Source organism: Mixophyes fleayi, chromosome 7 (genome assembly GCF_038048845.1).
Source record: "Mixophyes fleayi isolate aMixFle1 chromosome 7, aMixFle1.hap1, whole genome shotgun sequence".
NCBI lineage: Eukaryota > Metazoa > Chordata > Amphibia > Anura > Limnodynastidae > Mixophyes > Mixophyes fleayi.
The window spans coordinates 37343183-37357386 of record NC_134408.1 but is presented as its reverse complement, the minus strand read 5'-3'; the positions used below and the strand labels follow the sequence as shown (position 1 = coordinate 37357386).

The window sequence follows — 14204 nt, the reverse complement described above, 5'->3', positions numbered from 1 at the left end:
ATAGTGTGTAAATGAATAGCATATACGCAGTTCCCTCTTATCCTTAGATCTGCTAATGCTTACCATTCGCTTAGTTTTCTGGGTGGGAATGTGTGAAGCTGGAGCCTCACACATTATACATTATACCACCATGTAGCGGGAACCTTCAGTGTCCTATGCTGGTCTCCTCAAGAAGACTTTTAGGCACTGGTGGATCTAATATACTTATTATCCTCCATTTATATAGTGCAAAAATATTCACTGCCCAGTACACTCGGAGACTATTTTTATTTTTTTATTCAGACACATCCACTCCTGCTGCCATGGAGCTCACAGTCTAATTCTCTTACCGCAAGTAGACAAGTACACAACAATGTTTAATTCACTTCGGAAGGCACCAGAACACCTGGAGAGATGCCATGGTGTACGCTACACTAGTTATTGATAGATGAACGGATCTTATTGTGCTCAGTATATGCTGAGCGCTTCAAATATGTTCTTGCATCTCTGTAATTGAAGTAACCAGTCATGGCAGTATAGTACCTTTTCCATGTTTCCTGAATTTGGGGGTTTACAACCAAATCATCATTTTATGTATTGCCTTGACTTTGGCCCAGACCCCCAGCCATTGAGCAGCATATATCCAGTTCCCACCACCAGCACTATTTGTAATATGTAAGCAAATGCCACAGAAAGAGGTAAGTTACCTGATACACATATATAGACTGTTGGTGAAGGAACCCACATGGACCAGGGTCACCTTGGCATGGTAGATTAGGATGCATACTTTGATTAAACTCTGCACTGAGAGGCTTAGGGCTAGATTTACTAAACTGCAGGTTTGGAGATGTTTCCTATAGCAACCAATCAGATTCTAGCTGTCATTTATTTAGCACATTCTACAAAATGACAGCTAGAATCTGATTGGTTGCTATAGGCAACATCTCCACTTTTTCCAACCCACAGTTTAGTAAATCTAGCCCTTAGTGTCATTTCAGATTGTGTCTTACATAGCTATGTTACAAAGCATATTATAGATAGAGAATGTTGCCTATTGTGCTTAATATGTGTTGTTATCATTGCTTAGTATGTTCCTAGTGCTTTGCATTTGTAGTATTTAGGTTGTTATATAATAGCGTTATTATATAACAACCTAAATTATTATACAGTGTTACATAACTTCATACATTTGATTAATTAGGGCTGCCCATACTAAATAATCCTGCTTCCATGTGCACATCCCCTCCTTACCTTATTATTACTATCATTATTATGTTTAATTGTATAGTTTAATCATTCTGCTGGGCTCCATAATAAGTGAACGACCCTCATGCCCTTTTTTATAGGATTTATAGACAATGATTTAAATGTACATTTGTAAATGTACAGAGCCAGTGATAAATGTCTGTGTAATCTCTTGGCAGAGCACAAGCCCATTTATCAGTGTGTCTGCTGAAGTGAGAAATGTTTCTTCTCTTTTGTTAAAGGACAACAAAAATGTAACTTATGAAGCAGGAATAAATGGCGCTGTGTAGTCTTACCCCGACTTTCCATTGCCGCTATATTAAACACCTAAAAATAAAAAAAATAAGTGTTTGAGCAATCCCTTCCTCATTGCTGAAGCCACATCTGCATGTTATTTCATGCCGGTCAAAAAGGTAAAATGCATTTAAAATAAATAAATAAATAACCGCCCACATTTTACATTGCGGTTCTGGTTAACTTAAGACCATTTAAAGACAGTGGTGTAACATTATAATCGGAATCCATTTGATTGATACAAGATCCTATAATGATTGAGTATGAATGATGTTTGTTTATTCCTAGTCTAATGAATATACAAGGCCTCTGTCTCTCTGTCTGCAAATTCAGTTTTGTGTATTCAGCAGAACATTGCTATAACATAGAGGTCTTACAGGCATCAGATATTTAATATGAAGCCCCAATATCCAGAGAATTCAGAAAATGAGGCAGAGGGAGAAAAATATTTGCTGGTTATAGATACGGTCAGGTCGTTAGTACTTTGAGGAGCAGTGCCACACATAGGGGGGATGTATGATGGGGCAGGGTGGGGATATAACAGATAAACTTGGTAATTTAGGGGTGCCATAGGGTCATAGCACCTATTGTATTTATTTTTTAAAACTGATTATACACTGACATACAGATCCAAGACAGAGTAAGAGAAGTTCACAGCAGGACAAAGTGTTTTTTTTTTCTAGCTTAACAAATTTCTCTGCAAGTGGAGCCTCTCGCCTCAATCTAAGCATCTAAATATTAATAATACATAGCATTGTCTGGTAGATAATAGTCTTCCGTCATATGGAATTGTGACAAGTCTATTATAACAATTTATTGAATAAATCCCTTATCCTGGAAACCTCAAGTCCCTAGTGTTCTGGATAAAACATTAAATGTTGCAGGAAGTAAATACTAAAATGCAGAGATACATTTATGTCCAGTAGCCAGAACAGAGTGTTTGGAAAATAAATGTATCTCTGCATTTTATTATTTACTTCCTGCAACATTCCATCTCCTTATTTACATCAGGAGATCATCAGCTACTTACTATGTTCCATTCTGTTGATGTTCTACTTCAAAGCTACAGCTAACGTCCTGCTGACTTCCCGTCCACCTTGTTTTTATTTTGACATGTAAAGGTTTTTAAAATCTGTTTCAGAAGTCTGAGATTCCTGTGATCAGACAGTTTCTGCAGTCTTAGCTGATGCATGTGAATACATTGCATAGTCCATACATCCTTCACTGTATAAGTGCCTCTATTTATAAGTCACAGCTGGTGTGCTTTTTATGTAAAACATTCCTGCATATATAAACTGTAATATCTGCCTCTCAACTGGGTGTTTGCACCTTAAATGATGTATATACACTCGGTGGCCACTTTACTAGGTACACCTGCTGGTGAATGCAAAATCAGCCTATCATGTGGCAGCAACTCAATACATAAAAACATGTAGACATGGTCAAGAGGTTCAGTTGTAGTTCAGACCGAACATAAGAATGGGGAAGAAATGTAATCTAAGTGACCGATGATTGTTGGTGCCAGATGGATTGGTTTGGGTGTCTCAGAAACTGCAGATCTCCTGGGGTTTTAATGCAGAATAGTCTCTAGAATTTACAGAGAATGGGGGTCAAAACAAAAACATCAAGTGAACGACAGTTCTGTGGGCGAGAACACCTTGCTAATGAGAGAGGTCAGAGGAGATTGTCCAGACTGGTTCAAGCTGACAGGAAGCATCAGTAACTCTGATAACCATGTGTTACAACAGTGGTATACAGAGCATCTCTGAATGGACAGCACTTGAAGTGGATGGGCTACAGCAGCAGAAGACCACATTGGGTTCCACCTGTGTCGGCTAAGACCAGCAAACTGAGGCTACAGTGGGCACAGGCTCACCAAATCTGGACCGGTCAAGATTAAAATTTCAATTTCTGCTGCAACAGCAGGATGGTAGGGTCAGGATTTGGCATAAAAAACATAAATACATCCCGTGGTGTGACAGCGGTGCAGGCTGGTGGTGGTGCTGTAATGGTGTGGGGTATGTTTTCTTCGCACACATTAGGCCCCTTTAATACCAATTAAGTGTTATTTAAATGCCACAACCTACCTTTATGACCACAGTTTGCACATCCTCTAATAACTCCTTCCAGCAGGATAACGTGCCTTGTCACAAAGCCTACGTCATCTCTAGTAACATGACAATGACTACAGTGTACTCCGGTGGCCTCCAGTCACTAGATCTCCATCCAACAGAGCACCTTTAGGATGTGGTGGAACCAGAGATTTGCAGCATGAATGTACAGCTGACAAATCTGCAGCAACTACATGACGCCATCATGTCACCATGAACCAGAACCTCTAAGGAGTGTTTCCAGCACCTTATTGAATCCATGCAACAAAGAATTCAGGCTGTTCTGGTGGCAAACGGGGTCCAACCCAATACTATAAAGGTGTACCTAATAAAGTGACCGCTGAGTGTAGGTTGTCTGCCGCAGATTCTTTCATTAGCTCCACATGTGGATACGCATCTAAACCAGGTACCTTCTGTATAGTGAAAGAATTATCTTTGAACGAACGCACAAGGACCATTTTGGCCATGTTTAGGTCTCCCCCATGTCCTCCTCCCACTTAGGTTTGTGGGGAGCCTTCACTTGGACCATATAACTTATAGCAGCAATGAGTGATAGAACATTGAAACTAAACTGGGACTCCAGACACATTTTTATATTCATTTATTGAAAGCATTTGACTTCAAAAAGGTGTTTATCCCAGTGCAGTGGTTTCTTACTGTTATGTGTAGTAATGATCTACATTGTATAAAAATGTACTAAACAAGAAAAATGAATGTATTTCTATTAACCCACCTTTTTAGAGGCTTCTTTTTAATTTTAATGTGCTTTTTGTGTAGTGTTAGGTGCTTCCGCGCCACAGTATGACTGTGGAAATGGTTTCCTCTTATTCCCTATCCTAAAAATAAAAAGATTGAGTTGTAACCTGCAAATCTGGTCTGCGTTAGCATGTACCACAGCTGCTAGTCAGACAACAGGGAGGTGTGTATACTCTGCCAATGATAGTAACTTGATTGGAGCATTTGTTTATAGAGAGAGGGCAATATGCAGAAAACATAGACATGTAATATTTCAATAAAGCCGATCACAATTCTAGCACTTCCACAGTATTGGGACTTCTATGAAGATTGATGTGCTGGGAGAAGATGCCCCATATTGACTAATCATGTGCTTGTTTTCTCCACCCAGAAAAATGACCATACATAGCATCTGTTTTCATGAGTGTCTCTATACATCTGATTTTTCAGCAGCTCATTATGAATTCATATGCTGAAAATGTGATGTGCTCACCATAAAAGGCCATCATATGCTGTATGGATGCTGCACTCTCCACATCCTTAATCCCTATGGAAGGACATGTGACTGGTTTCTATAGAGAATAAGGAGTTGTGCTTCTTATGTCATGTTTATATGTATTCATTCTAGCAAAGCCACCTCTCTCCTCTATCTGTTGTTTGTATTGCATTGCAGACTATTTTGCAGTTATGCAACAAAAATTATGTAAATTAAGCAAATATTCCTTTTTGTAATATGTCATGCTAGATATTTTCTTCTCTTTACAGAACTTGTACGAGAGTATTAAGAATGAGCCCTTTAAAATCCCTGAAGATGACGGGAATGACTTGACACACACGTTTTTCAACCCTGACAGAGAGGGCTGGCTCTTAAAGTTAGGTCAGTTGAAGGTCAATATATGTGTGGATTGATTTTGCCATTGTTGTGTCCTAGACTATCTTTCCTTGAAATCTATCTTAGCACTTATCTACCTATCCTGCACATACTCATTTTAGCCTCAGGGAATGTCATGCAAAGGAACTCATGGCAATTAATAGCAGTTTTGGTATTCAATATCAGACATTTACAGCACAAGTGTAAATGTCTTTATATTTCAGACATAGTTTGACACTGGGGAGGAAGTCTGTTGCCTTTTACAACATCATGTGTCCATCCATCATCTCACCAGAATACATTGTATATTACTAATCAAATTCTAGAAAAGGTTTTAGTACAAAGAAGTGCACCGTTATTTTTTTATGCATTTTTTTTGTGCATTACCAGTTTTATTTTTCTTGTTGCTAAATATGTTCACATTGTATTGATTTTGTAACGGTATTATTATTATTTATTATTATTATTATTATTATTATTATTATTTGAAATAGATGTAAATTTAAAATATTGACCTATATAATTGAAATATTTTCTCCCCAAGTAGAAGATTCTTTTCCATCTGGAGATTGGTCGGTTAATTGGAGCAAATTTAGAGGCAGACGATCCATGCATTGCTAAGCTGCTCAATAATTATTTCAGCTCATTACATTCCAAGCCACAGTAGCAATTTGATTTGCATCAGCATAGTCCAATATCACAGACACACTCTACAGTACCAACATATGACCCCTTCTAGCCAGAATTAAATGCTCTGCTCCTAAATTTCCCACTTTGTTTGCGTTGGCAGTTTCCTGGGCTGAATTAATTAACTGATGTAAGGGATATTGGGAGTGGACCAGTTTGTCTGAGGCTGAAGTATTGCCCGCTGTTGTCAGCTCTCCTTAACACTGTCAGCTCTCCTATTTGCATAATACTTGTCATCATTTACTTATTTTTTTATTTCGTTTGTGTTTTACCTGAAAGGTTACACTGGCTAGAACGGGAGTTTGTTTTGTAGTATTTAAAGCTTGTCAGTGTTATGGAATGCAGACTGTCTTTCCACTCCGTGATGGTTTGTCATCCTGAGTGCTATGTTTTGCATTCCTCTGACATTGCTGTCAATTACACAGAAGTTGTGGAGGATGTTCAGAGGGGTTATTTTTCTAAATTGGGGTACTAATGATATTTTTGGGAGCCGCAGCTCAGAATAAGTACACATAAGTATAGAGGGAAATTAAGCCCTAAATAACTAGTCTGTTTTTGAACAGGTATTGAGGAACACTTTTTAAATTCCTGACGATTAACAGTATATTAATATAAAATTTAAGAGCATTTGAACCACATGTGGGCATGTCCCCCATATTATCGTCACGTGTATTGTCATATAAGCCATTTAAATTTCAATTTGAACGGTTTATAATACAATATAGTTCAATAATGACTAGATTAGGAGTCCACAATCAGGCAGGATTAAGTTTGAGGGTTAAATCAGAAATTATTTTTAGAAAGCATTTTGCATAGTGTGATACCTCTGTTGTATTCTATGACACCAAATTATTTTCTGAAATGAAATCGTCCAGAAATTTGCCACTGTTTTGTCTCCATTGTCAGAGGATCGTCAATGCCCAAATCAAATCGCTTCCTGAATTAAATGTGGCCATATAGTACGTAACTTATAGCTGGTTCTATTCACGCAAAATGTCATATCATAATTGATCTCCCCTAATTTCCCTCTCTGCTGTACACTGGGGTTGACGTGCTTCAAAATCAACCTTGATCCTCTTTCACTTTAGTCCTTTTTAGAAACAAAATGATTGTCACTTTAAAGAAAGGGACAGTGATGGAGACACAGATGTGCCATTCTAAAATGTTTTGACTGAAATGAGAAGACTTTCAATGTCTTTGGTTGTTCCTCGAGCCATTCCATAAAATCCACATACCTTTGTATTTTGTATACATGGTATCATTCTTTAAAGCACCTGCCACCTAAACCACTCACATTCCAGTGAATTCATAGGCTGGAATCTCATGGATATTGCTTCAACCCATAAACCGGCCGCATCCACTATCTCTTAAGGCGACAGGTGCTTTTTAAATGGGCAGAGACGACTTGCTCAAGCAAAAAAACAATATGAGTTTTATTTTTAGATGCATTAGAGAAATTGAATGTGTGGGTGTTTTTTCCTTTCCCAATATTTGTCAAAGATCTCTCCGGTTTCCACGCCTCAAAATTAGCCCAGTTTATCTCTGAACAGGTTAGCGTTACTGCAGCATAGGGGGTGAAGATCCGAGCTGACAAACACATTTTTCCATTGTTTCATCATTCAACAGTCACTTACATGGTGGACTGTGCTCCCAAGTGGCTTAAAGTACATTAACGTGAGTGACGAGGAGTGCTCAGCGCTGATATTATATCAATACATTCTACAACTCCCCAGTAGTTGAGGACAAGCATGTGAGAATGGACTACCGCTGTATATTCTGTGTGTTACCCCATGGGTGGATGCTCTCAAGCAAGGGATTCTCATAATTAGTAGACAGATCCCCTGCAGTTATATTTTTTGCATGCTGACTTTATCAGTCGTATAATGAAGTTATCTTCAAAGGAGAGCTCTTCATATCAGATACTTAATAATTAAATATGCTTAGAAGCCAAAGCCTAAATCCAAAGTGCTTTGTTGCTCTTTCTCTATCTCTGTGTAAAGCTGCAGGCAGTCATACAAAGCCTCAATGCCTTCAATCAGGTTTCCTGTGACACTCAGCTGTACAACACAGATTCCTCAGTGCAGTCACATTGTGTATGAAGGAGGAGTATACTGTACTTAGGTTTGCTGCATCTGCTCTGATAAATGGTAAATGTTTATTTCCTAATATATCTTCGTTGACTTGACGTGATCTGCTGGTAACAGTATCAGTAAGTCGACAACCTTGCAGGAATTTACAAACAGGCCACTTTTAAAGGACCACTGAACCTAAGACACAAGCTGACTTCTATAAAGGAGCTGCCTTAAATATTCACACATTTATGTAAATGTTTCAGAAGCTCATCAGAATGGAAGTGATGGTGAAGGGACAATTCTAATACAGAGCAGATCTCCTGTCTATAATCCCATAGAAGGAGACTGCAGCCAGCCTCTCTCACAGTGCCCATACATGTTGTATGTTTTAGCCTGTTGGCTCAAAACCATTGCCAGTGCAGATTACCATCTGGTTGGTGATTTGGACTGGCAGAATGTACGTTTGGGGTCTATCTGACCGTTTAGGTGGTCATTGTCTGACCAGTGAATGGCTCTAACATCTTCCAATTCAGTTACATTCTGAAACGTCACATATATGTTTGTGAATGTTGTTAGTAGCAGAGTCATATAAAGCCACGGGTACCTTCGTGTGGTTTCCTTATACCAGGCATGGGCAACCTGCGGCTCTCCAGGTGTTATTGAAATTACAAGTTCCAGCGTGCTTTGCCAGTAGATAACCAGCAGATAGGTGGCAAGGCATGCTGCGATTTGTAGTTTCACAACACCTGGAGAGCCGTAGGTTGGCCATGCCTGCCTTATACTGTTGACAAAATATGGAGTTTGAACAATGCATAGTAAAGACTGCAGCTGCACAGATGAAGGGTACATACCTATTGGGCAGTGATATAGCATTAGAGGACCTACAACAGTCCCTCTTAGTACTGCACTGTATGTATTCACCACACTGATCTCAGAGAGTGGCCGAGTCTAGACACAGCTGGATGCACTTTGGTCCTCCCTGCAGTCAGTACTGTGAATGCTGACCGTGTTTTTAGCTCCACTAAGCCTGCATTTACCTCTCACTGAACACCTTGCATGGCAGTGCACCACATGAGGTTCTGCCACTACTCTCAGGTATATACCAGAACACAGTGCAGTCCATCACGTTTCACCTAAGGACAAACATGGCCATATTGCTTTGCTAAATATCCCTTTTTACATGGTATTTTCACCACACCCTGCTGTAATACCAACACAGTACCAGTCCAGTCTTTGTATCAGAAAGGCCCATGAAGGTTGTACTCGTTGTAGACATCTTAGAAGTGGTATAATGTGTACCTGTATTCTACATTATGGTGGCAGCCATTTTGTGGGCTGAACCAATCTCCAGCCTATCAATTCACAAGGAACTAGTAATACCAACAAGGCATGAGGCAGAAAAGGCCTCAGTGATCTCATTAGTTCCTCACCAAATGGATAGGCTCCATTCTAGTGTATATTGGTTCTGCCTACAAAATGGCTGCCTCTGATGTGATCGGTGCACTGACATAATGTGGGGTGGAGTATGGCTCTTGTCACACACAACCACACTGAATACACATCTGTTTTAACAGCTCCCCTCTTTTTAAACTATGTTTTGCTACAGCTGATGCAAATGGGTATTGTTTTTCCAAAAAAAAAAAAAAAAAAGATGAATGCATTTATCTACAAACAGTGATTATTTTTGTGTGTCTTTTCATTTTTCCATATTATCTGTGAGTTTGTATTGGTTTGGTTTGGCTATGATTTTTAATAAGTGGTTTAAATGTGCCTTCTTGTTTTCCTTATGGCCTATGACCTTTCACCTTTCTGTTCTGTGACTGGCTGTCTCTGCTTATTCTGCGTTAGGAGGTACGTACACAAACGCTTCCAGCCACACACTTTTAGTTATTCATTCACTTTTCTTTTTTGTTATTTTTGTTTCCACTATAATTTTTATTTTGCAAACTATAAAAAATAATCACAGGATGGTGCTTTTTTTTTTTTTTTTTTTTTTCCTTCCGACATAATCACCATTTTGCATTTTATTTTTGGTTGAAAAATCTTCCTGATTCTTCTGCCAAGCTTCGATTCTCTAATAACAATTGGTTAACAAGCATCGCAATTTACCATTCGATGGTTTGTAAGGGTTCATTTGAGATCAGCAGACTTTGTGGAGGACTATGAGGCACTAAGACTCCAGCCTGCAGGTCTATGTAACTGTAAAGTGCTTCGAGCACTAGGGCTAATTCCTCAGGAAGCCAATGTGCCACAGACTGAATCCGATCCCCGGGAGAGGAAAGACACAACTATGTGCTGGGGAGTGTTTCCGTTTGCAGTGTATTAAGTGTCTGGTAAATACATTTCATCATAAATCCTTACTGCTAACCTTTCGCTTTCACAATGTGATTTAACACGTAACCCCATCACTTAACCTAGTCTCCAGATATAATCCTCTACAATACTAAGATTTGTCTGCCATGTAAATGGTGTTATGGTGGAATATCTGCAGAACACAATGATAAAAAGGTGTAATGTAAATTTAAATTGAGCAGCTTAACTTTTATTAGTCATGTTCCTTACAGGTTTTCTTTGCTTAAGTCTTACTACTACAGGGGTAGGCGTAAAGTAGACCTAGGGCCTGATTCATTAAGGATCTTAACTTGAGAAACTTCTTATTTCAGTCTCCTGGACAAAACCATGTTACAATGCAAGGGGTGCAAATTAGTTTTCTGTTTTGCACATAAGTTAAATATTGCCTGTTTTTTCATGTAGCGCACAAATATCAACTTTAAATTTCAGTGTACAAATAAGCTATCAAGTATTTGTGTGCTACATGAAAAAACAGGCAATATTTAACTTATGTGCAAAACAGAATACTAATGTGCACCCCTTGCATTGTAACATGGTTTTGTCCAGGAGACTTAAATAAGAAGTTTCTCAAGTTAAGATCCTTAATGAATCAGGCCCCTAGTGATGTTGACTAGACATAGATCTACTATCCCATTGTACAGGCTGTGACAACTTCAAGATTTGTGATGACTTCCCCTTTGCCTGTTTTCTGACTGTTTTTATTTTAGGTTTCCAGATTTAGAAGGTTCTGTGACATAATGGGACAAAGACCAAATAATGGGTTCATGGGACAAAGACCGAAAAAAAAAATGTGTGTAGAAAATCTAAACCCTACAGGCCTAATCCATCAAGGCACGTATCTGCCGATTTTGAGCGGGTCATTCACAGAATCACTCTACGTTTGTTCAGGACCGGGAGATATGTCCGTGAGCGCAGCTTTATTCGCTGTGTCATCAAACGCAAAGGACACTGACTACGGCCTACAATTACTGGGAGTGAACAGGGAGGAGAAGGGGGTTTTGCTGTAGTCATACCAAATTTAAGCGCACACAGCCATGTCCGAATCCAGCTCTGGCCATCTTTTATTTCTGCCGTGTCTTTTGCTCCAGCTAGTCTAAGTCCTGCTCAGTACTGATGACATGTCGTATGATTGCAATGGCATGTGACTGCAATCACGAGCAACATCCTAATAAGTGTATTTCATGGAAAACAAAATTTAAAAAAAAACCAAAACACTTCATTTTTTTTTTTTCTTTAACTGTTTTATCACTGATGATTAGACCTAGTTAGGTGCCCCTTGAAATAAATGAACAATCTAAAATAAACTATGCTGAGGCAATACAACAATCTATGACTGGAATATGAGTGGCAAATACACGGATGTCTATAAACTAATTAACTTCATTGTATAAGTATACAATAATGTATACATTTAAGTACAGTGAACTCCGTGGTATACAGGAAAGAATGGAATGTCCACCTATTAAATGCCTCAGTGGATTTAAGGAGAAATTTATTTGACCTATCAGGGAACAAAACTAATACAAACTGAAAGAATACAAGATTAAAAAACAACGTTGCAATGCAAGGTGCAAAAACCAACTGAGATGAAAATAGAGCAAAAATGATACAAAACAATTAAAAATTAATAGTAAGACAATAAAAAACAGGGTATATATATTTCCCCACCTATCCACTGCTGGGTACCCGGCCGGCCACATGGAATCTGCAAGTATTCTTAGTGTTTCATTACTTTTTATCGATATGCCTATCTCAGGAAACATGTGAGGACTACTTATTTATTCACAGGCACTAGTTCCATTACTGGATTCACGCCGCAAGAACTCATTAGAACATTTATTCTATCTGGACTGTAGTTCAATATTTATTAAGATTTTCCTGGTATTTTCCCACCAATTCCTTTTGGCATATCAGATCATTGGAGTTACTGGCTATAAGTTCATATTGTTTTTTACTGCCTCCATTTTAATATACGCTGTTTTTTTTATTGTCTTACTATTGTTTTGTGATCCGTGCCTTGATATATTTGGGAGCCTAAATACGTGCATCTAATACTAAACACGTGTTGCACTTACATTGCGTGCCTTGATGAATTAGGCCCTACAAGTTCAATTGACATCTTTTATAGAGATCAGGAAATCCCTGCAACATGAACATTATTAGAAATATTTGACTGTTATTATTTACATTAGAAAGGGAGAATTACAAATGTAAGCATGCTTTTAAAGGTATACTGCAAAATTAATTGGTTTGAATAAAGCTAGCAGTCTGCTAATAGTTGTTGCTAGGTAACTGATGTGTTACACTTCCTTTTTTGGATTACAATTTGGTTTATATCAGCAATGTTCTATTGGAGGAGCTAGTGATATGGCAGCGTCCAATCATAACACTTACTGTGAAATAAAATATATATGTATGTTTTACTATACATCTTGGCCATGTATATGAGTTATGGGTATCCATTGGTCTCTTGTGCTGTTCTGCCTTTACTGTCCACACAGACAACACTGATCTATGCCCCATGGAGGAGAACGTGAGAAATATATATATATATATATATATATATATATATATATATATATATATATATATATATATATATATATATATATAAAACCCGTTTTCTTGTTGTAACGTCCGTGCTATGTATTTCATTGCTGTTTTCTACTTAGATTTCTCGTGCTGCGTTCTGTTTGGAACTCAATCAGAGAAATCTCTCATACGTATAACCCCTGACGGGAAAAATAAAGCAAAATATACATTGACCCTTTAGTCGTGCATAAGGCCAATTGTTGATAATTCACAGCCATTAAATGTGATTTTCATGTGGATTTTGAGGTACCAGCCATGTATGGATTCTCATTGAATTGTGTGAATTTGCTCATTGTGAAAGGTGATTTGAGTGACCTAGATATAAGCAATGGCAGAGAGCAACGGATGAGCTAGCGTGATGAGACGCAGAAGACTGGGGAGTTGCCATCTTTCTTGTGTAATGCTGTGCATCAGGCCAAGCTGTTCAACATTAGACTGAGCTGTGTTTTCCCTTCCAGTGGCTGCTTTCCATGCGTACTCTTCTGGTCACTAAATTCCCGTAGGAGATAGAAGTGGTCCTCCAAATGCTCATGAATAAATCACTGGACGTTTAGTGCTTGACGTGCTTTCTACAGGCAGAGTAGCTGGTGGATTGAGTTACATTGAACGCTGCCACCATATTTTTCCAGCTCACTGGTTCACTTAACATTTGTGAAAATCAATATAGGATTTGACATCACAATATCTAAAATTAAGTTTCTTGTATACTATTTTTTAACACATGAGCTAAAAATTTTGGAGAGGAATAAAAACTGGTGCACAGAAGAAAATGTGCTGTAACCCGTGGGACCCAATCAAATGTTTGCTTTCGTTTTCTAAACTGTACTTTGAATCTGGTGGCTGTGGGTTACAGCACCTTTTTTGCAGCGGTATTGGTGCACCAATTTTTATTTTAATGCTTCTCATTATTATTTTTTTGTGACCCTGTAAAATCTTTATAATTTACTATGTGTGTATTTTGTCAAATTGGATCTGTGCATCTCTTTTCTCTGGCAACAATCTGGATTTGTTCCAGAGCGGACCTGTGTCACAGTAAAGTAGAGAAAGACAGTGTGGATGGTTGTATTTCCTTTTGCTATAACAAATTGTACAGATAGCTGTTTTTTGTGGATGGATGACAGCTTTGCCGTCTGCAGATAGAGGAGGAAATGATCCACAGATAAACACAGATGGAACATCTGTCGGCTAAGATGACAGCATTGTGACTTCCAGTACAAACCTCTCACACTGTTTCTGAGTCTAGCTCGTGAAATAGAAGCCTTGTTC

General features: G+C 38.4%; 1 protein-coding gene across 1 annotated transcript in view; it reads left to right on the top strand.

Annotated features, from left to right (window-relative positions):
• The window catches only part of CYTH3 (cytohesin 3), a 98656-nt gene that overhangs the window by 71890 nt on the left and 12562 nt on the right, over positions 1-14204 (top strand). The window contains exon 9 of the mRNA XM_075179679.1: positions 5130-5241. Coding sequence (XP_075035780.1) covers positions 5130-5241 — 112 coding nt within the window. The remainder of the gene's footprint in view (positions 1-5129; positions 5242-14204) is intronic.